This window comes from Cyprinus carpio, chromosome A3 (assembly GCF_018340385.1).
Source record: "Cyprinus carpio isolate SPL01 chromosome A3, ASM1834038v1, whole genome shotgun sequence".
In the NCBI taxonomy this organism is placed as follows: Eukaryota; Metazoa; Chordata; class Actinopteri; order Cypriniformes; family Cyprinidae; genus Cyprinus; species Cyprinus carpio.
In genome coordinates, this window is record NC_056574.1 from 16489635 (window position 1) to 16514497 (window position 24863).

General features: G+C 37.9%; 1 protein-coding gene across 7 annotated transcripts in view; it reads left to right on the forward strand.

Moving 5' to 3' along the window:
• The window catches only part of axin1 (axin 1), a 58436-nt gene extending 49580 nt beyond the window's left edge, over positions 1–8856 (forward strand). For 4 of the 7 annotated variants that reach the window (XM_042720919.1, XM_042720911.1, XM_042720899.1 and 1 more), the window contains 7 exons: positions 24–161; positions 2625–3172; positions 3722–3892; positions 4081–4329; positions 4838–4945; positions 6245–6394; positions 6758–8856. In XM_042720919.1, coding sequence (XP_042576853.1) covers positions 24–161; positions 2625–3172; positions 3722–3892; positions 4081–4329; positions 4838–4945; positions 6245–6394; positions 6758–6884 — 1491 coding nt within the window. In that variant the 3' untranslated portion in view covers positions 6885–8856. Of the gene's footprint in view, positions 1–23; positions 162–2624; positions 3173–3721; positions 3893–4080; positions 4330–4837; positions 4946–6244; positions 6476–6656 lie in introns of all 7 variants that reach the window. The other 3 variants (XR_006154260.1, XM_042720924.1, XM_042720932.1) reach the window with 3 other exon arrangements.
• Positions 8857–24863: the final 16007 nt, after the last annotated feature.

The following is a 24863-nucleotide window of genomic DNA, read 5'->3' on the forward strand; positions in this document are numbered from 1 at the left end:
GACTCTCATTGTCTTGCCATCAGCGCACAAACCGGATGCCAAAGGATATTCACGTTGAGCCGGAGAAGTTTGCGGCGGAGCTCATCAGCAGGCTGGAGGGGGTGCTGAGGGAACGTGAGGCGCAAGAAAAACTGGAGGAGCGGCTCAAGAGGGTTCGGCTGGTGAGTGCATCTGAATCGTCACGTCACTGCCGTATTTCGAGCTATAGTAGGTCTTTTTGTTTTATTTCTCCTTTTGTCAAACACTGATGTCTCTGCCGCTTCTGTTCATGAGCGAGACAGTCGGATGTGTTCTAAAGACTTCCTGTCTTATCAAGGGGACTCTGCTCATTGCTTTCGTCTTTCTGTTCAGTGTCAGGTGAATCACCTGCTGAGATTGAGCTACTTGCTAGTCTGCCTCAGTGTAATGACTTTGTTTGAAGTCAGCCGGGGTGTGAAGAAATGCTTGCGCGCACCGCAAATGGGAATCTTTTTCCCGACTCAAAGCCAGGTGTTAAGTCTCAAGGAAGATTATTTATGTAGTTTGGCCTCCTGTAAGAGGAACTTCCGTCATAGAACAGTGACTTTGAGTTATTAAGAGCCGAAGGAGGAATGGCATTTGTCTCCTAATTGATATTCTCACTGGAGCCTCGGCTTTCAGCAAACTTGTTTTAAGTTTTCTGAGCAGCCATCTTCTATATACAGCACTTGCTGTCTTTGCTCCACTGAGCAGGATGGAATCTGACAGTTAAACGTGTTTTTGCCAGCAACTGAACCTTGACAAGTCTGAATAAACTCTGATATCTCCATTCTGGGTGTTATTCAGTCATTTTCAGACAGAATTCAGTTTTTTGAAAGTGAAAGTTTTAGAGGTTGAGTAGATGCAGTGAAAATTGGCTGCTTTGCGCATTGCAGTTGGATTTGTGTTGTGTCTCCTACCTCTTTTTTTATTTTTTATTTGGCATGATCTGTCAAAGATCATCCAGAGCGCTGACCCGCACAGCTGTTCAGTAAAAATAAAATTATGCATAAGCCAAATCCTCCAAATTCCTTATCTCCTTGGACTTCACTACCTGGAGAGAGAATCAAAGCATTGCACACAAATGACCTGCTGAGGTTTCAGCTTTATTGACTTTCTCTATTATGGAAACGGGAAGACGACCAAATTAAAAGGCACATTTGATTAAAAAAAAAAAATAATTTGGATGGGAATAAATAAAAAAAATATCACTGTATTGTTAAAAGAGAATAAAATAATATATATATATACTGTTACTATTGTTCACATGTTTTGGGTCTCGTCTCATTCTCACCAGGGCGACATTTATTTGATAAATAATATTTTTTTATATAAATTTATAGTAATTGTTTTCCATTTGGAAACATTATCATACTTATCAATAAAATCTTATTTATATTGAAAACCGTTATTAAATACTAATATTTTATCAAATTTGGATGCCTTGATACTTGTTTTTTTTTTTTATAAATAGAAAGTTTAAGTGAACAACATTTATTTGAAAAAATCTTTCTAACAATTTAAATCTCTTTTTCTTGTCAATTTCGATTAATTTAATGCTTCGTTGCTGAATAAAAGTAATAGTTTCTTTAAAAAAAAAAAATTCTGAATGGTAGTGTATGTAGTGAGCTGGCTATTCAGAAGTCAAGTGGAAACATGTATGACATGTCGACTGATCACGAGATCTGTTCATTTAAAATAATTTTAGTAACTAGCAGCAAAGAGAATACACAAAGGCGGGTTATGAAACACTGTGCATAGTTTAGCCCACATCAACATAATACAAGCAGCAATGGCACTGCATTACAACTAACTAAATGTAATAACTTGAAACTATTCCTTAAAAATGGTATTGATTGAAACAGTTGAACATTCACATAAAATGATTAACTTTGTGGGGAAAATGATCGAAATTGCTTGACATAGCAGTATGGGTGAACTTCTGCAAATACCCCAACCTAGAGTGAGACAACCTGAATCTGTAATATGCTGAATGTTATTCATAATAAAGATATGGTGGGAACGCAGTTACAGTGTAATTAGATTTAGGTCATGACTGCTTTCATAGAAAACCTGTGCTTTTTCATTGTCTGCAAGTAACAATATAAAATGAGACTAAAAGGCAATTGAGACACCAGACTGAAACTAAATTTGTCAAAGAACTGTTTTTTGCCTGTCATATCAAATCAGAGAATGGCTCAACAAATAAGCGAGTAAAATCTAAAATCTTGTCAAGAGAACAGGCATGTCAGATCATTTATAATCTGCTTGTCGAGAAGGGTTTTCATTATTAAAATGAATATTGAAGTCATGTTTTGAGCACCAAGGGAATTTTCTCATGGCTGTTTGAGGTCATTGTGTGTTTTCAGTGTGACCATAACAAAGGCATATCAATAGAATCTTAGGAAACCTACAAACGTATGACATCTGCTGGTTTAAACATGTTACTGCACACAGATACTACACACCACATTTTTCTACAAAATATATTCTCCACACCTCAAAAATTACTAACCAATTAACCAACCACAAAAAAATGTGTTTTATCTTTATTGAATAAGATGGTTTCAGATACAATTAAATTTTAAGTATCTTGTTATTATTCAATAATCTCTTGTGTCCTGTAGGAAGAGGAAGGTGATGATGCAGACATCTCAACCGCTCCCTCCCTAGCCAATCACAGGATCCCTCCTGCAGTTCATATGCAGCATTATGGCGGCCGCTACTCTGAAATGAGCTACAACGGGTTGCAGCTACGGGACGCACACGAGGAAAACCCTGAGAGCATCCTGGATGAGCATGTGCAGCGTGTCATGAAAACCCCTGGTTGTCAGTCTCCAGGCACGGGCCGCCACTCTCCGAAGTCCCGCTCCCCTGACGGGCTTCCCGCGGGTAAGATTCCCGGGATGATGGTGCCGCTGTCTGGTGTCCAGGGCAAGCACCAGGCTCGGGTGGGCCCAAAGGGTGAGGCAGCGCACATGCACCATCACAAACACGTTCACCACACTCACTATGCCACTGGAGGGAAACCCAAAGAACAGGTGGAGGTGGAAGCCACGAGGATGCACGGGGGGTTCGCCTGGAACATGGAGCAACACCACTATGGATCCAAGACACGCAACTTTGCAGATGGGATGAGTGTCGGCCCCAATGCCATGGACCCCACGGGTTATAGGTATGCGCTTCAGTATCTTTTTTTATTTTTTTTTTCAGATATGTACACTACAGTTCAAAGGTGCGGAGTCAGTAAGATTTTTAAAATGTTTTTTAAAAAGCCTATTGTGCTCACATAGGCTGCATTTATTCAATCCAAAATACATAAAAAATACAATTTAAAATAGCTGTTTTGTAATTTAATATAAAATAGTGTCACATGATCCTTCAGAAATCATTCTGATTTGCTGCTCAAGAACCATTTCTTCTTACGATCAATGTTGAAAACAGTTGTGCTACTTGATATTTTTTGGAAACTTTTTTTAGGATTCATTGATGAAAAGAAAATTTAAAAGAACAGCAATTATTTGAAATAGAAATCTTTAGTTACACATCTTTACTCTCACTTTTGATCAATTGGTATGTCTTTGCGGAATAGAAATAAATTTCTTTTCAAAAAAGAAAATGGTTCTGACACCAAACTTTTGAATGCCAGTGTAATTTGGAGACATTTAGTGAAACCATTTATCATCCGCTTCAGTGATTTTGATGTTCTCATGTCCCACTGTAGCAGTAAAGGAAGCACACTGTCAAAGCGTCCAGTCAGGAAAGGAGATGATGGTCGAAACTTTGAGATGCGGGAGCCCTTGCCCCTTGATGATATGGAGAGGAACCAGAAGATACTGCAGTGGATGATGGAGGGCGAGAAGGAAGCTGGACGCTGTAAGAGGACCCCTTACGGGTAGGAACCCTTACTTAGTGCTGTAATAGTAATAAAGGTGTCTAACGATTCAAGCAATTCAAAGAGTTTTGTTGTATGTTATGTTAGATAGACAGACAGATGGCTGGGTATGTGGATGGATGGATGGATAGATAGTAATATTTTTCAAAATAATGTAAAAGCTCATTTTGGTCTCACTTATTTCATAGGAGCGTCTCTGGCTCCAAGAAGGCTCAGGGTCATGAGGTGTCGAGGCCCAGCTCGGTGGAGCGACCGGGGGCTGTGCACCCTTGGGTTACCGCTCAGCTCCGCAACAATGTGCAGCCTTCCCATCCCTTCATCCAAGATCCAACCATGCCCCCCAACCCAGCCCCGAACCCCCTCACACAGCTGGAAGAGGCGCGCAGGCGGCTTGAGGAAGAGAGGAGGAAGTCTGGAACATTGCAAGCTAAGCAGAGGTGAGAAGACATGTCCACCACAAACTGATATTTCATGTCATACATGGTGGCCTGATTTGTTATTTCATGACAATAATCATGTTTTATTATTATTACATTTTTTTTACTTTTTATTAAAAATAATGACTAGGACACACTTTGTATTGTATTTGAGGTGCAAGGATTTTTTTTACGTTTTACTTCCTGATTCCACCACTTGACATTTGAGTCACCGAATTGAACGCTTTGTTGAAAATCCATATGAAACCAACATGAGCAAAGATTACATTTTTAAGCACTTTGCATTTACAAACTTTGCATTACAAACTACTTCATCTTAGAAGTTTTCTTCTTTGTCAGTAATCCCTCTATGACCCATAATGCACAATGCAAGCCTGTGTCCTCTTTCCCCCGTTTTTCTAGTCGACATGTTCCCGCACACATTGTAGCTGGCTTAGGTGCATGCGTATAATAGGCGATGTGAGCCTTGGAACGCAGCCGGTGTGTCTAACTCGGGGTTGTTCCTCAGGTATGTGATGGAGGTGATCCAGAGGGGTCGCACCACTGTCAGGCCCGCTCTGTTCCCCACGCTCAGTGTGGTGCCCGCTGTCTCTGACATGGAGCTCTCCGAGGCCGAGTATGTCCTCCATGCTTCTCCATATAGCAAAGCCCTTCCCTTCACCATCCCATGCTACCAATACATGCACCTGCACGTGTTTGTCAGGGCTATGCCTTCACGTAGTTCACTAACGCTTCTGTGTAGCGCTATACAGACTTGTTTAGTCTATTCCACTGTTAGAGGAATAGTTCAACCAAAAATGTTCATTTACTCACTAGATTTGGATAAATTTATCATTGCATCACTGGATCCTCTGCAGTGAATGGTGCAACCAGAATTAAAGTCCAATCAGCTGATAAAAACATGACAATAATCCACAAGTACTCCATCAGTTAACATCTCGTCAATTGAAAAGCTGCGTGTTTGTAAGAGTCTTCACTCCATAATATTGCTTTCTCCAGTGAAAAATTCATCTTTTCTGAATCAGGAGAGAAATATGCACAGATCAAGCACCACTTTCTGTTAAAAAACAGTTCTAAACAAATATGTTGGGGATTTTATGATGTAAAAGTATAACGGGATAGACTTTCATGAAGTATTATGGATTATAGAATCCTATTTTGGCAGGAAGCAATGGTTCAAAGTTAAAACGCCTTTATGATGGATATGTTTCTTACAAACACGCAGCTTTTCACTTAACTTGTTAATTAATGGACTCGGAGTCTTGTGGATTATTGTGATGTTTTTATCAGTTCATTGGACTCATTCTAACGGCACCCATTCACTGCAGAGGTTCGACTGGTGAACGTGATGTAATGCTACATTTCTCCAAATTTGATGTGATTAACAAAAGTCTAGGCTGGCCTAGGGGTGAGTCAGTTTTCAGCATATTTTAATTTTTAGGTGAACTATTCTTTTAAGAATATAATCTAGTTTTACCAGTTTTAGTACGTAGTTTCTTATAAATGTGGTTGCAGTGAAGTGTTGTTCTGGCGTATTAACCACTGATCAGCTGCAGGAGAATGAGAGGCCGTGGATGAGTGCCTGCTTCTAATGCAGATATGCAGTTTAGTGTCATCAAAGCTTTGGTGTGGATGAGATGAAAGCGGCACATCGGTGCCAGTTTTTTTTTTCCTGAGGAACATTTGTCAGGCATCTGGAATCCATTTTTCTTGGTAACAGTAAACCAATCCTCTGACACCCACCAGCACTCGTGCCCACTTCAAGCCGAGCAGAGCACGTACAAGAGCCTTTGAAATGCGGCTCTGGTCCAGACATCCTTTCAGGACATACTTCTTAGTTTGTTGCTAGGAAAGCAAAATGCATAATTTTTTTCCTTATTGTAAAACAAATGTTTGCCACTTGGTTCATTTGCAGGCATAAGAACATGAAGAAGCAGCCCTGTGAGAACATCACTGTGGCCTATTACTTCTGTGGAGAGCCCATCCCGTACAGGACATCCGTCAAAGGAAGAATCGTCACACTGGGACAGTTTAAGGAGCTGCTTACTAAGAAAGGGAGCTACAGGTAATCTTTTCCCACCTGTCATAGCATCAGTACGGTTTTGAGAACTGTCTGTAGTGTTCAGTTTAAATGGCTCACCCAAAAAATAAGATTTTGTCGTCATTTACTCACCCTCATGTTGTTATAGGCATAGGCATGTTTCAACCTATCTACTGTGAAACACCCAAAAAGAGCATGAGGCAAGCAAACGATGACAGATTTTTAATTTTTGAATGAACCATTTCTTTCCAGTATCAAATGGCAGTATATGTGTATTTATATATACAATGCTAATAATTTTACAGCAACGTCAACTGAATGGAATTACTTGACTGATACACATGGTCTATTAAACCATTCCTATCCCTTTTCCTCACCACATCTTAGGTATTATTTCAAGAAAGTGAGCGACGAGTTTGACTGTGGGGTGGTGTTCGAGGAGGTACGCGAAGACGATGCCATCCTGCCCATCTTTGAAGAGAAGATCATTGGAAAAGTCGAGAAGATCGACTGAGGCTGCGAGCGATGCAGGATATGGGGAAAGGGAGGAAGCGGCGAGCAGGTGCTGAGATTGGTACAGTGAACGTGGAGGTGCAGAACAGGGACTAATACACTATTTACTCCGAGGCTTCTACCTCCGCACAACAGCTTTTAAAGTCACACCGCTGCTCAGTGCTCAAGATCACTGCACTGTGCACGGAAAGCCCTTGGACTCAGAGACGAAAGCACGAGGCAGCATTCTCTCACCTTTGCTATATTTCTAACTCTGAAAAATGTAATGTAGCAATGTAAAGTTAGCTTAGAAAAAAGTACTATGAATATGTTTACTAAAGCTGCATATTTTTGATATGACGTATCAGAAGGAACATATCCTTTCTAATTTAACAACTCTTGTAATTTTATATGTACTGGTACCAGATGTGTACAGACTGCCTGTTTAAAAGGAAAAAGAGAAAGTTTTATATCTATTTAAATATAAAAAAAAGAAGAAAAAAAAGAGAGAAATCGGTTCACCCATATCAAAGCTGCATCACCAACCTGACCCAAGACAGTGGTAGATTTCACAAGAGGCTGTGGTTACGAAGAAATCATAACCCACGCTTTACCAAGTGCTTTTAACTCCTAAAACCAGTTTGTTAATCACATTGGAGAGGGAGGAGTCAGACGACACCGCACTTTTCACTGCATTATGCATTGATGTCAAAGGAGAACCGCTTCGAGCGGATGTCCTCTACGACGATGCCTTCACATTGCTGTCTTTCGTTGATGTAATGACATGCATAATTCCTCCCCTCTTCACGCACATCATAATGTAAGGGCAAAGGATGAGTGCGCACAGATATCTCATATAGTTGTATAGTTTATATCCAGAATCTGTAAGGTCGCTTTCCGCAGCAGTGCTGACGCCTGTTAAAGAGCAGGGGAATGTGAAACTTGTGGAAGAGGACGCGACGTTCTGGTCGTCCTGGGGTCCATCGTCTATCTAGTGCCATTGGACAATATACTGATCATGTTTACACTTACCTTAATGTATTTTACGGAACAAGTAACAAATAGAGAATTGTAGCCTTTTAGCTTAACAAGGCTAAATGTGGTGCCTGGCGAGAATGAATCGTTTTAAAAATGTAGTTTTAGCCTAATGTGGTCTGCCTTGATAAGATCATGAAACACCAAAGAGAACAATCTAACCACAGGAGTCGAATAAAATCCGTTTGCGTTGTTTCAGCAACAAAAAATGAAGCTCCTTCATAGAGTTTTCAGGCTGCGTGTTGTAATGAAACACTGAGAAGAGTACTAACTGCTAGGAAAGGCCTGGCGAGATTGAGCTAGGCATGGTGCTGTAACGTAAGAATGCTTTCTGTTGATCTGGCATCCCATCTTCCCAACTCTGAGTTTTTACATTTTAAATTCCCAGTGTAGTTTGATTTAAGTTGCTGTTGTCGTCCGTGTCCGGTCAGTGATTTGTCATGTGTTCCCTCCACCACGTTCTGCTAGAATTGTTTTAAGCTGTCGTCAACTTGAACAATATGGGTACTTGATGGAACATTTCTCATGTTTGTTTCGACTCATTTTAATTATGGTGTAATTGCCAACTGGGATGTAAAGAGTTAACTACTGTGAATAGTCTGGACGTGAGTTGCTCTCACTGAATGATGGATGACCTGTACATAGTCATCACAGAGTGCCTTTCTGACCATTCTCATCTCTGATCCACTGTCTGCACTCCTCACTCTGTGTCCAGTACCAGGGACTTGCATTATGTTTTTAAGAATCTTAAGAACTTTCTTTTTTTTTCCTATGCGAAGAGCATCAACACACTTTAAGTCTTTCTATGTAAATATGTACATTTTTTTTTTTAATGTGTCTTCAACTACAACCAGCAACCCAATTTGGATATTTAGTGCCCTGGTTCTGCTTAAGTGTGCCGAGTTGTACAGTTATCATTTTATGGTACTTTGGACAATAAAGACATGTTATAAAATAAATATGGAGTTCACTTGTTCATTTTTTTTTTTTTGTATGAATTTGTGTTTTATAAATTATATATTTGTATGCGTGTTGTTGTAGTTATTTGGGTACAATTATCCATGCATAAAATGAAGCCTCTCTAATATTTTTTTTAATGGACTAAACAGATGATGGCGCTCTTGTATCCTAGCAACAGTTTCATGAGCTGTGCCAAGATCTCAAAGCGGTTGGCTGAGGCTCCACATACCCTGATAGCATCATTGAGACATCTATTTGACGTCTGCATTTACATCTTTCAGGTGTTTTTTTTTTATTTTTTTATTTTATTAAGAGTGTTTGCTCATCTGCAATACGTCTGTAGGATGTTTCCTGTCAGATGTCAAATAGACATTTAGAAGATGTCTTTAAGATGTTTATGATTTAGAATGTATGCAAAACTGGAATCTGAAAGATGTTTATCAGATGTCTGTACACAGCCGATGCTTTCCAGATGAAGTAATCTTTAGCAGACATCTTACAGAGTACGTGCACTATTTGGGTAAACGCTGAATTATGACAGATCATATAAAGGAATTGCTGATCTAGTATAAAGTGCTAAAATCAAAAAGTTGTCCTTGCACAACTTGTATCAATAATCAAACTGCTTTACAGAGATGGCAACAACTCTGAGATTTGAAAGGATTTAAACCTGACCCAAAGATGAACTTTTTCTAGCCCAGGGGTTCTCAAACTTGTTGGGGCCAGGGACCCCTTTTCCAAAAAAAATAAAAATTTCCAAGGATTTTTCTGGACTGTTTTAACAGTTAAAATTGTCATAATCAAAAAGCACATCTAATTAATTGAAATAAAACATTAAAAACGGGATTTTTACGTATGAACTATCTTGTCTTTTTCAACTTTTAATAAAACAACCCCCTTTTGTCTAGAATTTGATATATATGTGAATATGAGCAGGGTGTTTGTGGACACCCCTCTTTGTTTCTTTGAGAGGCTGATGGTGCTGTTGCGTTTCATGTTTTCTTCACTTTCACATGTGAAAGTACCTTGAGGATGTTTGTTGATTAAGGTCACTCCCTCATATTGAACTTGTAATTAATCCTGGAACACTGCGCTGGGCTCAGGTTAGGAAAACTGAGCAGCTTAATTAAAAAGGAAAGATCATTAGGGTGTTCTGCTGCAGTATCTAACCAAACCCTAGAAGGACCAAATAATAATAAAATAAAAACTTTCATTAGCAGATGGTACATCTCCAGGATATACATAAGCAGTGTTTTTCCTCAACTCCGGCGTCGCTGGCCCCTGTGCCCTCTGCGATCAAAGCTGCCGGGTAAATGTTTGAGTTATGGCCCTCACTCATCAAATACTGAGCTGACGCTGAGGTTCACACCTCTGATTAAAGCTGGATCGGAACAGACCGGTCTCACCGGCCCTGTCTCGGCTTCATCAGTAATGATGACTCCTGCCCACTGTGGCAGGTATAACGTGTTTTTGGGCCAGCCGCTCTGATGAGAAGCTTTCTCACTCCCTGCGGCTGTGTCAGAAACTGATTTTGTCATGCTGTACGAGTTCTGCTCAGTGTGCTCATTTTGTGATTACCTCAACTACCAAAAAACAGTTTTCACACTTGAGCAAACAATGCATTCAAAGCAGGAAGTAGGACTGGGTGATATGTCTTTATATTATTAGCCTTCTTACAATTTTCAGTATAATTAATTGGAGTGCACAGGAATAAATTTGGGACAGGTATGATAGTTTCCAGACCTTTTCTTTAATACTTTTTTAAATTACAGATAATATTTAGCAAACCGTGTACAAGATGAGACCATAAAAGTCTAAAAGTAGCAATCCAAAATGAGTATCCGTGTTCCTGTAATAAAACGAAAATCCCAAAATCTCTTTGGGTATAATCCTGAGGAATAAAGCTGGCTCTCAAAGTACATTGCTGAGGCTGGATTGGAGTAACATCAGTGGATCCTACAGTCTCCATGGTTACCACAGCTCTGAAATGCACCTAGGTTTCTAATAGCTCCAATGATGAAAGTGCAAAATTGAATATTTAGGACGACACCCTAGAAAAAAATTGGACACATAGTTGAAATTCCCATTTATAGTTAGAACATTTTAACACGGTGCTAAATATACACTGCAAAGGTGGCACAGAAGTGCTTCTGAAGTGGCATTTAGATGTCTTCACACTGTTTGCTGCACATTGGTGGCATAAATGCATTTACACAATTACAACTGACACTAATGGCTGAGGTGGGTCAGAGCAGGCGAAATTTAGTCTGGCTTGCAACTTTACACCAAAGTTTGAGCAGCCTTAACTCAGCTGTGTAAAGACAACTTCAATCTGCATGATTTTACTGTGATGATGATAAAGACATGCAGAAAACGCTTTCCTTGTCATGTATTATTGAAAAAAGTTCATTTTATTTGTTAAAATTACCTTTCTTCCCACACAAAGGGACAATACAAGGTGTCAAAATAAACATTAATAATGAAAAAAAAAAAAAAAACATTCATTTTTGCAATCTGAGAAGAAAACTAGAAAGTGTTTCATGCTAAATCAAGTGAAGGTAGCGGCTATAGATATAGAAATCCAGTGTCTTTATGTTGCAGCACTTAAAACTAACCTTGAAATGAGATTGTTAAAGGGAGAGTCAGTCTTTTGCTGTGCACAAACAATTGGAAGTGGTATTTGCTTCATCTTCATATGAAACTTTTAAATAAGATTAATGTTCTTTCATTGAACTGAGACCATTTTTATGTACTGCTTATGTGAAAAGTTTTTTAATGTTTATTTTATGAAATGTAGGCATAATTATTCTCACAGTTGACTTGCTGAATGGTTTAAAGTTAGCAACTAAATATAGTGTGTTCAGCTTCATAATGAGCTGCCTTTTAAAGATCACAAGACAGCATTTCCTCAAAGGATCCATAGCCTTAATTCAGCAAAATTCTCGTCACTTTTCATAAGACTGTTGTAGAGATTTTTGTAGTGTTTATATTGCAACAAACATATATGCTATCAACAATAACATCTGTCCTACTTTTGCAGTTGTTCAAGTGAGTTTGTGTTCAATAATCTGTTATTATCATCGCATTAAACTTATCTTTGTTCAGTATGCTTACATTTGGGAGGGTTATGTGATCACTAAAAGCTGAAAGGCCAAAAGCTTTCGTCAGTGCTCACTTTTGAATCTATCAAAAACGATTCCACTTTTACTTTGTTAACCTTACTAAGAGTCTCTGATTTTCAACCACACTGTCAATTACTCTGTACAGTATCTGCACTCAGCACTGACACTACTCTATGGTCTGTTTTCTGCAGCTGTGGTAAAGTGACTGATTGCTTTAGTTTAAAAGTTGCAAGTATGAAAGTATCAGAACTGTTCAGAGAAATGTTCAAACACCTGTAGTGTGACGCCTTAAATGCTGTACAAAAAGATGTGAATAAATTTGGCTTCCAGTGACGTAGATAGTGCTTGTCATTCAAATGAAGTATTGAATGCAGGGACTTCTGAAAATATTCACTCTAAATATATAAGATGTGGACAAAAGAATGAGCAGGGCCATTGTGTATCTTCAAAGGAAAATCACTTGGGTTTTAGAGATACAGTTTCTCTGCTGCAGGAATCAAAGATGTGTGCAAGCAATTCATTTCTTCTGCATTTCTTAAAAATGCAAGAAAATATCCAGCATGTTCTCATTAGTTCTGTCCAATAAGAATTCGTTCTAATTTCTAATTTACAATTTTATTAAAATTAATTCTTAAATTATTAGATATTGGAAGACACCACAATAAGAGAGTTGACTTATTCAACCTCATGCCATTTCATATTGACTTTCTTTCTTTCTGCATGATATATAAGCTTGTTTTCTCATGGAAACCAAACAAACAAACAAACAACTTTCCCCACAAGGTCAAAATTTACTGGTATTATTATTTAGTCCCCATAATGTAAGACTAGGTACACACACACACACACACACACAATACTTTGAAAAATAATCTCTTTTGGATTTTGGAAAGAGAACCATACAGGTTTGGAACACAGTAGTGTTTTCTGTTCCTGGATGTTTAGAATGAATCTGTTGAGTGAATAATTCAATGACCCCCTCAAATTTAACCACTTGTTTGATCCCTGAATGAATCTGTTGAGTGAATAATTCAACGACTCACTCATTAAGACAGTCACTTTTTTCATGAATGACCAGTGCTTTTGAATATTTCTATTGAGTGAATTTTTTTTTTAAAAAAATCACTCATAAATTCAACATTTTGTTTCATCCTTGAATGAATCAGTCTGTGCATGATTCAGTGACTTCCTCATAATGACAGTCACTTGTCGCCACCTACTGGTGTATCAGTGTAACCTGCTGAAAATGCCCACCACTAACTGTCTTGGTTTAGCAAAAACAAACATAATACTAAAGATGAAAAGCCACAGTGTTGTTGGACTCTACATGTTATGTGGGCCTCTCAGATGTTAATCTGAGCCTGCCTTCAACAAGAAGGTTTCTACAGGCAGCTAACAGGAAAGATTTAAATTACATGTAAAATGTCCTGTATAGTTATTATATGCCTGATATGCAATTAATCACTTGCACACATCCACAAACAAACAATCAGATTTTTGTATGCATAAGCACCACTGCGAAATTGAAATGAGCTGTCTTATTTACAATCTTATTTAATCCAAAACAGGAATACAAACAGAGGTGAAGGAAACATTTCTTATCCCCCACACGCTCATCATGATTCATTATTTCAAATGTCTAAAATCCACTTCAAAATGCAATACAGGATGTTTGTTAGGAGTTTTTCTCTAAAGAGGAGTCATGGGAGCCACACAACTGTGTAGAGCTATTGTAAAGTATTGTTTTGAAATGTTCCGTTGCTTTGTCACTCTGATCACTGAGGTCTAATTTTATGTATCAAGGTTATTTATTTGTTAGCAATGCCAACTGAATCAACAGCTGAGGTGTAAGAGCACTCTTGTGTAGCCAAGTTAATTCTTCTACTCAGCCTCAATAGCAATGACAACAATGATTTATCTGAGCTGAACAAATAAACTCATGTCTACTTAATTGTGAAAGAACGGCTTGGGAGCCAATCATAGAAATCAATGCCAGTTTGGATTTTCAACCATTGTAAAATCACATGGTTTTTAATTAGATGCTTTTGACATTTGTACATGGTGTTAAACTGAAAATGTCGCGAGAATCGGCCACAAGGTGGTGCTACAATAATCAAATTTATGTTTTGTCAATAACTGTGCCTCTATACCCGCAAGCAGCATCAACGTTCTAATTGAATCCATGCATCAAGCACTATTAATGTTTATATGTAGGTATGTGTGTGTGTGTGTGTGTGTTTGTGTGTGTGTGTGTGTGTGTGTGTGTGTGTGTGTGTGTGTGTGTGTGTGTGTGTGTGTGTGTGTGTGTGTGTGTATACAGCCGTGGCAAAAATAAATAAATAACTAATTAAATAAATAATTGGGAATGACACAAATATTCATTTTTACAAAGTGTGCTACCTCAGTTTTTACGATGGCAATTTGCATTTACTCCAGAATGTTATGAAGAGTGATCAGATAAATTGCAATTAATTGCGAAGTCCCTCTTTGCCATGAAAAAGTGATAACTTTGGCTCGTGGAACAAAGCATCAAAATTTTGGGTCCATGACCAGGAAACTCCCCAGACCCTAATCCCATTGAGAACTTGTGGTCAATCCTCAAGAAGTGGGTGGACAAACAAAAACCCACTAATTCTGCCAAACTCCAAGCACTGATTATGCAAGAATGGGCTGCCATCAGTAAGGATGTGGCCCAGAAGTTGATTGACAGCATGCCAGGGTGAATTGCAGAGTTCTTGAAAAAGAAGGGTCAACACTGCAAATATTGAGTCTTTGCATAAACAATGTAATTGCCAATAAAAACCTTTGACACTTTTGGAATGCTTGTGATTATTAGGGCTGGGTTTTCATGATTCGATTTGATTCTCATTCACAAGCTTGTGATTTGATTCGATTCAATATTGATTATTTTGGATATATATCAGGTACAGTGATTACCAAATTTTCTCAAGTAGAAAAAAAATCTCTCAACTAATGCTGTAAAATATACATTAGCGTCAGTTGGTACTACATACTATAATATTAAAGGTTAAAATTAATGAAGTTTTTACAATAATAAAGTTACAGTTACATAATAATATTTCTACTTTAGTTAGTTTTATATATTTTTTTTTAAATATAATCAATTAAGTCCCGAAAACTTTGTAAAAACTGTCCAATTTTTCGATTGAATATTAAGTCTTTCCGCCACAGCCTCCACATTATTCAAATTTGGACCTGCTAACATTGTCAGATATTTCATTGTAACAACTCCAGCTTTAATAAAAGCATCATTTATACCCAGAAATTCATTAAAAAAAAAAAAAAAAAAAAAAAAAAAACATTCATGACCCATACACAATTGAAAATGAATCTCCTTGCTTTTCAAGCCATACATCTTCTAAATCAAACCAATTTTTCTAAAAACACCATTCTTTCTTCTACAAAAAGAAGGAGCATATTGATCAGAATTATTGTTTTTCTTTCATATTCTGCAGTAACTTGAATTAATCTTCCTGCAATAACTTCATCTACCTCATAAGATAAAGGTACAAGAGACCTTGAAAAAAGAACACCAGCACTAGTGGAGCTTTTATGACTCATTACAACAGTCCCATCCCATTATCTTTGCCACTCAGGTTCATTCTCTACATGAGTTGGTTTCTTGTGCAAAAGATATCAATATTTTTTTTAATTTTACTAATTTATAAAAATAATTTTCATTACATCACGCGCTCCATTTAAATTAAGTGAGGAAATCTTGAACTCAGCCATAAATAGAAATGTTATGACTACAAAGACAAACCTCACTCCATAACAAATACATCCATTATTGTGATCCTTCCAATTCATCTTTTTTCATTTGTGTTTTTGTCTTTTGTGCTAATTTCTTAAGACGACATATTTCAGTCTCAGCAAGACAATCTCCTCCCAAATTTTTCATCATAACTCTTGCAGATTCAATAAAAAGAGCAAGATTTGGAAATAAATCATAAACAACCACATTTCTTTTTCCTTTTGTTACTTGTAAAAAAAACTACGAAACTTATACAAATCGTACTTCTCCTCCTTTCTTACATTTATCATTGGCTTGAGTAGAGATTTCTTTTTCACTATCAGATTCTGATGAATATTCCATCTCACTACTAGCATCAGTTTTATTCATATCTTTTATCTCAGTTTTTTCTTTGACATGACCCTTCTTTGAATTCTTCTCACTCTGTCCACTACTTGCTTTACACTTTGTAGCTGGCAGTTTGAAATTAAGTTCAGTTGTTTTCATTAATTCTTGCCCTGAAACAATTTCTTCAACCTCTTTTACCATTTTCTCTCTAGCTTTATCTTCCTTTTCTTGTGCATTCGATTCTACATTATTCTCGAATCTGCTTTCATTTTGCTTATTTTCAGGGGCTTCATTTTCTGTAATTGTATTTCTACTCTGAGTTTCTATCAAGTCTGAATCTTGTTCTCTTCTTTTCAGGACAATCTCTAGCCAAATGTCCTTCTCTTTTAGCAAAGATTACGTAATCGAACCCATCAATCTTAAACTTGAACGAAACATTCAGCTCATCAACTCCTTGTTTTAAATTTTCCTTTCTCTTTGGAGTGTAACAAGCTCTTGTTGCATAAAGAAGATCTGTAAAGTTACAAAGACTAAAGTCTCAAATCCAAAGAGATATTCTTTATAAAATTTAAGACTCGTCCATGCCCTCCTAAAACACCTCATTTAAACACACCCCCACATATCTACGTCACTATGTGGGAAGATTTGCATAACGCCACCCAAATCTTCACGCAAAGAAAGAAGGCATAACTTTTATTCTCGCTGTTGCCACCGACGCCATGTTGTGGAGACGCTGTTTTGTTGTGAAAGCAAAACTACTTTGTTTGGCTTTCCAAAAGAGGACACAACTAGAAATCAGTGGTTAAGATTTATTTACAAAACTGTTCCAGAACAGTACAACCCAAATATTCGAGTGTGTGCAGCGCATTTTATGGAGGAATGTTTCCTGATCCTGGGAGAGAAGACTACAATGCTGGCTGTTCTGACTCACAGTCTGTAAGTACGTTTACATATGTAAAGGATTTGCCACTGACGATCTAATGCGAGTTTTGAGCAGTGTAGAGCAGTGGTTCTCAATTCCAGTCCTCGCACCCATATGATGTTGTGCAGCACAAATCCGTGAATGAATGTTCCAAAGTGAGGTAAACTTATACAGATTTTCCCTGCTCAGGGAGTGGGGCGCAATGAACACCGTGTAGGGACCATGTCAATGGGAACACAGTTCATGCACGGAGCTCACTTCTAACGAGCTGATTATCTGAATTAGGTGTGTTAACAAAGAGAGACGTGCAAAATATGCAGAGCTGGGGGCCCGAGGACTGGATTTGAGAACCGCTGGTGTAGAGTAGCTTGCTGTTTGTCCTTTTTCTGATCACAAAGGAACACATGGTTTTACACAGCACGATGCAACGCAACGCAACATGTAACAACACAGTATAAGTCATTATAATCTACCACCGGATGCAACAAATGCCTCGTTTGTGATGGGTTTTATTGTTATTGTCTTGTCACGCCGGTGTTCTGACCGGGACATGGCATCACAGTCTGGCAAGGGGCGTAACATTTCCATCACATGCTTGAGGCATTCGTCCAATCACAATGCACTGGATAGCTGGCCAATCAGAGCACATCTCCCTTTTCAGACCGATGAGCTTTGTAAAAAACAATGTGTTTCAGAAAGGTGGGGCATAGAGGAGAGACAATAATGTACATTATGTGCAAAATAATGTGTTTTTTGAACCTTAAACCCTATAAACACATTTCATTACCCCTTTAAGAAATGCTAAGTTAACATAATTGTTTATCTGAAAAACAATGCTACAGTCAGTTATTCTCCTTTGAAAATGTGCGTTCCTGGCCAAAATGTCAGTCTTTGTTTTGTGAAACCCCCCCTCTGCCAATTTACACAATTGTATTTCAATTTGCAGGTTGGCTGAAAACACAGCGTATTTCATTTCATTCATTGTCAAGTGCGCTCTTTCCTGTTTGTGTCCTCAATCTGACAACCTACATGTGCGTCAAGTCTGAGGAGGAGGGGCCTGGTGAAAAAAACCCTCTCCAATATTTTGAATTTGGACTGCAATTCCTAGTTCAACCACTCAATCCTACATACAGTATGTTTAAGGTTGATTCAGTATTACTCTTAATAAAATAAAATAAAAATCCCACACACAACATCAGCAATACTACAATGACAAAGCTTATATGAAACATAAAACTTTTAACAGAACGAATAAGACATACCTGCATTGTAACAAATAAATAAAAGGTTTTTGGATTTCCCCCTTACTTCAAACGAATGCTTATAGTTTGTGGCTCATTATTATTATTAATAATAATTCAAAAAGGCTATACAATAAAACAGTACAATGACAAACTCACTTATATTAACTTTTTTTATAACCTGCTTAATAATTATGCACAACTGAATATAAGGCGTTTTTCACTTCCAGACTTCATGAACAATAATAATATATAGGTTATAAGTGATTAAATAAAAGATTAATAGTTGTTATTAAGATAATGTCGTTTGGAATTGGTATTATGTACTTGGAAAAAAATATAATCAGAATAATGCACTGTTTATTTCCCTCTTCCGCTGTCATCAGCAATGCAAGGAATGTTGTGATTGGTTGTCAAGGCAGCCAATCAGAATTTAGCAGCCTCGTCTCTGATTGGCTGGAATTATGGCATATTGTAACGCTGGGTTGTATTGAGCAAGGGAGCCGTTAGCAACTTGGCATTTAGAGCGCATTTTGGGCAGGCATTAGATGAGCGAGCTAGTGAAACGTTGCACAAATCCAAAAACTTATTTTAAATGCAAAATTGATTTTCGTGCGCTCGAAATACTTTTTTCTTTGCGAGACAAACATTTTCTCCACAAAACTCAGTTCGCGCGCGTTCAAAATATGATCTTTCGCGCGCACAATTGTGGCAGAGATGTAATCCCATACTATGAGACCAACATGAGCTTGTCATCGCTGGTAAAATTTCTGTTTAAGTAACTAAAATCACAACTCCAGTGTTTGAAGAGATAGACGCACAGACGCAGGTAAGTAACACACACACACACACACACACACACACACACACACACACACACACACACACAGCTGTCATTTTTCTCTCTCGCGATCAAACGACCGATAATTAATTCAAACAAATGCAACAATTTATTTAAATAAATGTAATCTAACGCCACTATTTCATCTCTGTGTTTGATTTGAAGCGGGAGAATGCTAGAGCTAACGAGCTATAACTGACGAAAATAACCGTCATTTTTACCCGCTCGGTCAAATATTTCGCTGCAAAGAGCAATAACTTAATAGTTTTAACTTGTCTATAACTTGGCAAATGGATATAAGGTGACCAAACGTGCCATTTTCCCAGGACACGTCCAGGCCAGGATTTCTATATTGCCTAAAATATCCACATTATGGCTTTGTTTGTGCTGCGCAGACCAGTTGTTGTATAAAGTACTGTGAGAGCTCTAGAGAGCAGACGGCTTCTTGTGCTTTTGAATCACTCTCGCGGTACTTTGATGTCATACACCGATCGTTATGCTCAGTGCTGCTTCATGTCGAACACTAATGTATACATGTATTTGCATCGCTTTGACCGTTCTCTGTAGATCCCAGCTTCTCACTCACCACGATTGGTCGATTACTTACAATGTCTGCATGCTATTGGTCAAACGATCACTACCTTCAAGTATGAAAACAGGAAACCAAAGCCAAAACCTGGATACTATAGGCAATATAGAAATCCTGGACTCCAGGACGTGTCCTGGAAAATGGCACTTTGGTCACCCTAGCTGATATATTTGAGTGTGACACACAGTGTCTAATCTTAATATTATATTGTCATAACTTTTAATAAACATATGTACACATGGACAACACAACAATCTGAGGAAACATGCCAGAATGACTTTTAGGAGCCTAAAGTACTGTAGGTGAATGTACTACGAATCTCTACAAGGGAACAGCACAATATAAATAAAAATTTATTATACATCTTCTTACAAAACTCATTATATATTTTCTTTAAAAATATTCTTATACATTTTCTTACAAAATTTCTTAAATTTTTCTTACACATTTTCTTATAAAATTCCTTATTATAAATAAATGAATACAAATAAAACATTAATTATTATTTACAGATCCCCAAGCAGCAATACTATTTATATATAGTATTGTTTCTTCAAGTCAAGGAGCCAGACGCTACCAGGACCGCAAGGCTGCAAGACGCTAAGGCCTGAATGGACTGATGAAAAGGCCACTCTTGTCAGCTTCCTAGACACAAAGCTGACTGAAGACAGAAAACAACAGGGTGGCTGTGACAGGAGTTGTTTTCTGAGGCTCTTTGTGTCTTACTCCGTGACCTGAAACAAAAAGATAAATCAGCATTATTTGCCTAAATTGCATTTAGAGGAAAATTTACTTTAAGTTCATGATGACTGATGATCAAACTAAACCAACAAAAAGCTTAACTAATCTTAGACTCTGTACCTTAAACCAGTCATGGAGATGCATCTTATCCAGACTGAGTCTCTTCCGTGGCTTGGGCTGCAGGCAATCACAAATCATCTAGCAGCATTCTGTGCAAAAAGAAAGACATTTGATTATAAACTTATACTTTACACCAGCTCTCTTTGAAGCTATTGGTCCTTATTGTATGATTTAGAGTTCTTTGTTGTCTGATGAAGATCTCACCTTTTGAAAAGCCAGGTCTGGTCCAGAAGTTCACAGTGATCATGTTTCGGTCGTAGGATGCAGGACATTCTCCACACAGCATTTCATACAAGATGAACCCTAGAGTCCACACTGTCGTCAGTTTTGCGTGGTACCTGCCCTTCATGTAGAACTCGGGAGGACAGTACACTCTTGTGCCTGCAGGAAAGATGCCTGATGTGTAATACATTGTCGCAGCATGATGAGTAAATATGTGTTTCTGTGATATAATCAACAAAGCAGTTCATAACACATATCATGGAAGATTTTGAAGGCAGATTTCTTCATGAGCGCACCGCACCCGAAGTCAATTAATTTGACCTCCATGGTGTCCTCATTCACCAGAAGGTTCTCCAATTTTAAATCACGATGGAAGATGCCACGGTCACAGCAAGTTTTAGCGGCATCAGTGACTTGCCGCATAATATTTCGTGCCATCCCCTCATCAAGGCTTCCTCCATGGTGATCCACAAAACTAAACAAGTCCATGCAAGGAATGGGGCGCTCCATGACCATCACGTAGTGGTCTGTGTCGTCCTCCTAGTCAAGCAGCTGAATAATCTGAGGAGCGCTGGGGCCCTTATTGGCCATGAGCATCAGGCCAATCTCTATGGGAAGGCGTTTTGGATGACCAGGCTAAAAGAAGGAAAATATGATGCTTAGATGGAGGCAGTTTCCCAAATAATGACTAAGAGGCAATAACATAGAGAGCGCAGCCTACTCACCACTTTGATAGATGGCATCTTCCTTGAACATTTCACAGCCACCTAATCAACAAAACAAAGAATTAACAATAAGCATGTGCAGATAGTTGATATCACTCCAGTCATGAATCCTAAACAGATGTGCAAAATTTTTAAGTGAAGAAAATTTAAACCTTAAGTCCATCCCTGCAGCGAGTCCCTTCATAAACACTACCACAACCTCCTTCACCCATCTTGCAGCCGATTTTATACTGCTTGCAAATGTGGCCTAATAACAGACAAACAATTGTGGTTAGTATGAAATGCAACTTTATATTATACTGTATAAATAATAATGGGTTTTTTTAAATAACATTTTCTAATTCTCATAGATTTCTTATTGTTACCCTTGTACAGGATGTCCTGCACAAGCCATTCCTCAGCAGTGAGGAGGACTTCCTCTCTCCCTGCCTCCATTCTCCCTCCAACAGTCTCAGCAGCTCCAACAGGCGCCTCATCAGGTGGATTAGGACGACGATTCTCTGACGTGATGGGGGAAAGTACACAGGGTCCCTGTACTCTCTGGCCTATTAACAGAGAAACAATTGTGGTTTGTATGAAATACAATATATTATTATTATTATTATTATTATTATTATTATTATTATACAATTTATAATAAAATTTTCTATTTCTTATTTTTACCCTTGTCCAGGACATCCTGTTTCTGCTGTTCCTCAGACACGGGTAGGATTTCAAGAGCTGGAGCTATAATATGAATTAAATCAAATCCTGTAACTGAAGAATCAGTCGTTTATCAATATTTGCATCATGATGTTAATGTGACTGTACCATCGCTATTTCTCTGATATGTTCCCGCCTCTATCCCGCATTTCTTCTCAGCTTTGACCAGGTCATATGTTCCAGCTCTGCGGCAAGGAACGTGAAGAGCGGGCCACTTCCAGAAGCTCTTCTTCTTCTTCTCATTTCTCCCTCCATCAGTCTCAGCAGCATCAGGCGGAGTAGGTTGATAGTTGTCCGAGCTGTTGGTGGAGTCTTTGGTTTGTACACATGGTTTGCGTACACACTCCAAACCAGCCGCTTTTTTTAGTCTTGAAAGCAGTCCCATTAACACCGTTTGCCACTCGCTAATAGTCGCTATCAAATACTCCGACACTTCAACCCACAAAATGAGCAAGTGATTTTCATGCCTTTAAATACTGTAATAGGCTAATTATGGCGTCATAGACGCTCGCGCAGAATGGAATAAAAAAAAAAAGCGGAAGATAATGGAATGCGTGACGTGGTCCTTTCGAACAATAGCGTTCAAATCTAACAATATCTGATACTAACTTAATGATATAATTTGTTGTATGTTTACATTGCGGGTTGTAAATATAGCCGTTTTATACATGACACCTTAAAGCACAAACAAATATGAGAAAATAGAGTACGTCTTCTCGTAAACACAGTGGGTAGTTGGAAATTAAAGTGACAGCAGCCTAAAATACCTGCTGCTGTCTGTCTGTAATGATGACAAAATCACTGTTGCTCTTGTCTGAATAACTTTAGAAGCTTTAATAAGAATCCGTTTAGGACTATATGTAATTCACACAATGAAGACTATTTTATTTTTATATGACTATTAATTTTTTTTGTATTAATTGAATGCTACTGTAAAATAGACTCATTGTACCTAAAGAAAAAAAAAAACTTAAAGAGCTGTTTATATAATTGGTATATTTCTGCAGCTTTGTGGCACTGTAAGTGAATTTACAATTTTTTATTAATAGCCTAAATTTGCATCAGTGTTAGCATAAAATATTTTATTTCCTACAAATCCTTGCGTCAAGAACTTCAAAATGTATATCTTCAGGGTGTCCGCGGGGTCTTAAAAAGTATTAAAAGTTGATAAATCAATTTAGAGAAAATTAAGGCCCTTAAAAAGTATTAAAAAGTCTGAAATGCCATTTACCAAAGTATTAAATTTTGTATCATCTTTTCATTATGTATATTCGTCTGAATAGTGGGGTTCTGTGTAGTTTATTTATGGACTCCCGCAAGATTTGACATCATCACTGACTGACTGCGCTGCTGCGTGGTCAGAAATTCAGCGAGAGCGGGATCAACAAGCCCCACGCTATCATTACCGCATGCTCCCGCGATTTTTGAATCTGCTCCCGCAAACATTCTAACATTGTATTTAATTTTCAAGGATCAGGGCGCCGCTATCAATCTGTGGAGTATTTAAACCCCTTTGAAATAAGCGCTGCAAGTTCACTTTCGATTTGGCGATCGCGCGCGCACTGTGTAAAGTGAGTACATCTATATTTGTCAATGAACTCGCTATCTTGTCAGTCATTTCTCCTTACTTTTGACCCGTGATCAGCCAATCTGACTTCTGCAACTCGTGTTGGATGCAGGGTTTTTTTTGTTTGTTTGTTTGTTTGTTTGTTTTTTCACGAAATTGGGCTGCTTTTAAACTGTTGCAATGGGTTGATTTTTCCCAGTGGGTTAAAGGTTTGAAAGATTGCATTAATTACATTTGGTTGAAATGCTTGCACTGAAACATTTTGCATTCTACCTGTAATAAAACTGTGCTAAATGTTTTGGGCCACACTAGTAGAAAGCATTTGAGCTGTGTTTATGATAAATGTGCATAACAGTGACTGTAAAATATGTATTTTAGGGATGGAAATGACATTTTTGGACATGGTAAATGGTAAATGCGCTACTGTGGGGTGTTTTTTTTTTTTTTTTTTTATTATTATACTGACATGGGCTTGGGATGCACAATTAAAAGGATGTAATAGTTGTGATTATTATTTTACCTTCCATGATCATTCAGACTTGATCAGGTGCAGTACTGACACTATCAAATGAAGCACTCCATAATCACAGGTAAACTGTCAGATCTTTGTCATGAGAAGTGTTCCACAAAATATCTATGGTTTGCAGAGAGTAATAAGAGCTGATGTTACAAATACATCTTTTATAGTAAATGTAAGTTAAAGTGTCGCCGATGTTACCGGTTAAAACTTGGAGTGGCGATGAGGTCTTAAAATGTATGAAAAGAGTCTTAAAAAGGTCTTAAAAGGTATTAAATTTAACTCCATGATTCCTGTATATACCCTGATCTTGTTTTTATTTTTATTTATTTTTTATTTACTTTTTGTATACAAAATGTATTTGCCTCAGTTTGAAGGACAGATGAGAGGCTGTAATATCAATGTTGTCCACATAATATATAAGGTTTTCCCCATTACAATGTATAGGTTTCCTAATCTATCTTTTAGTTTGAATGGCTGATATCTGCTTGTTTGTTTGAGTGAGTTGTTTCTATTGAAACTATCATGTATTTTTGCTATTTCATCAAACCCTAAATTAAAACCACATTATTTGGAAAGATACATGGCACATGAG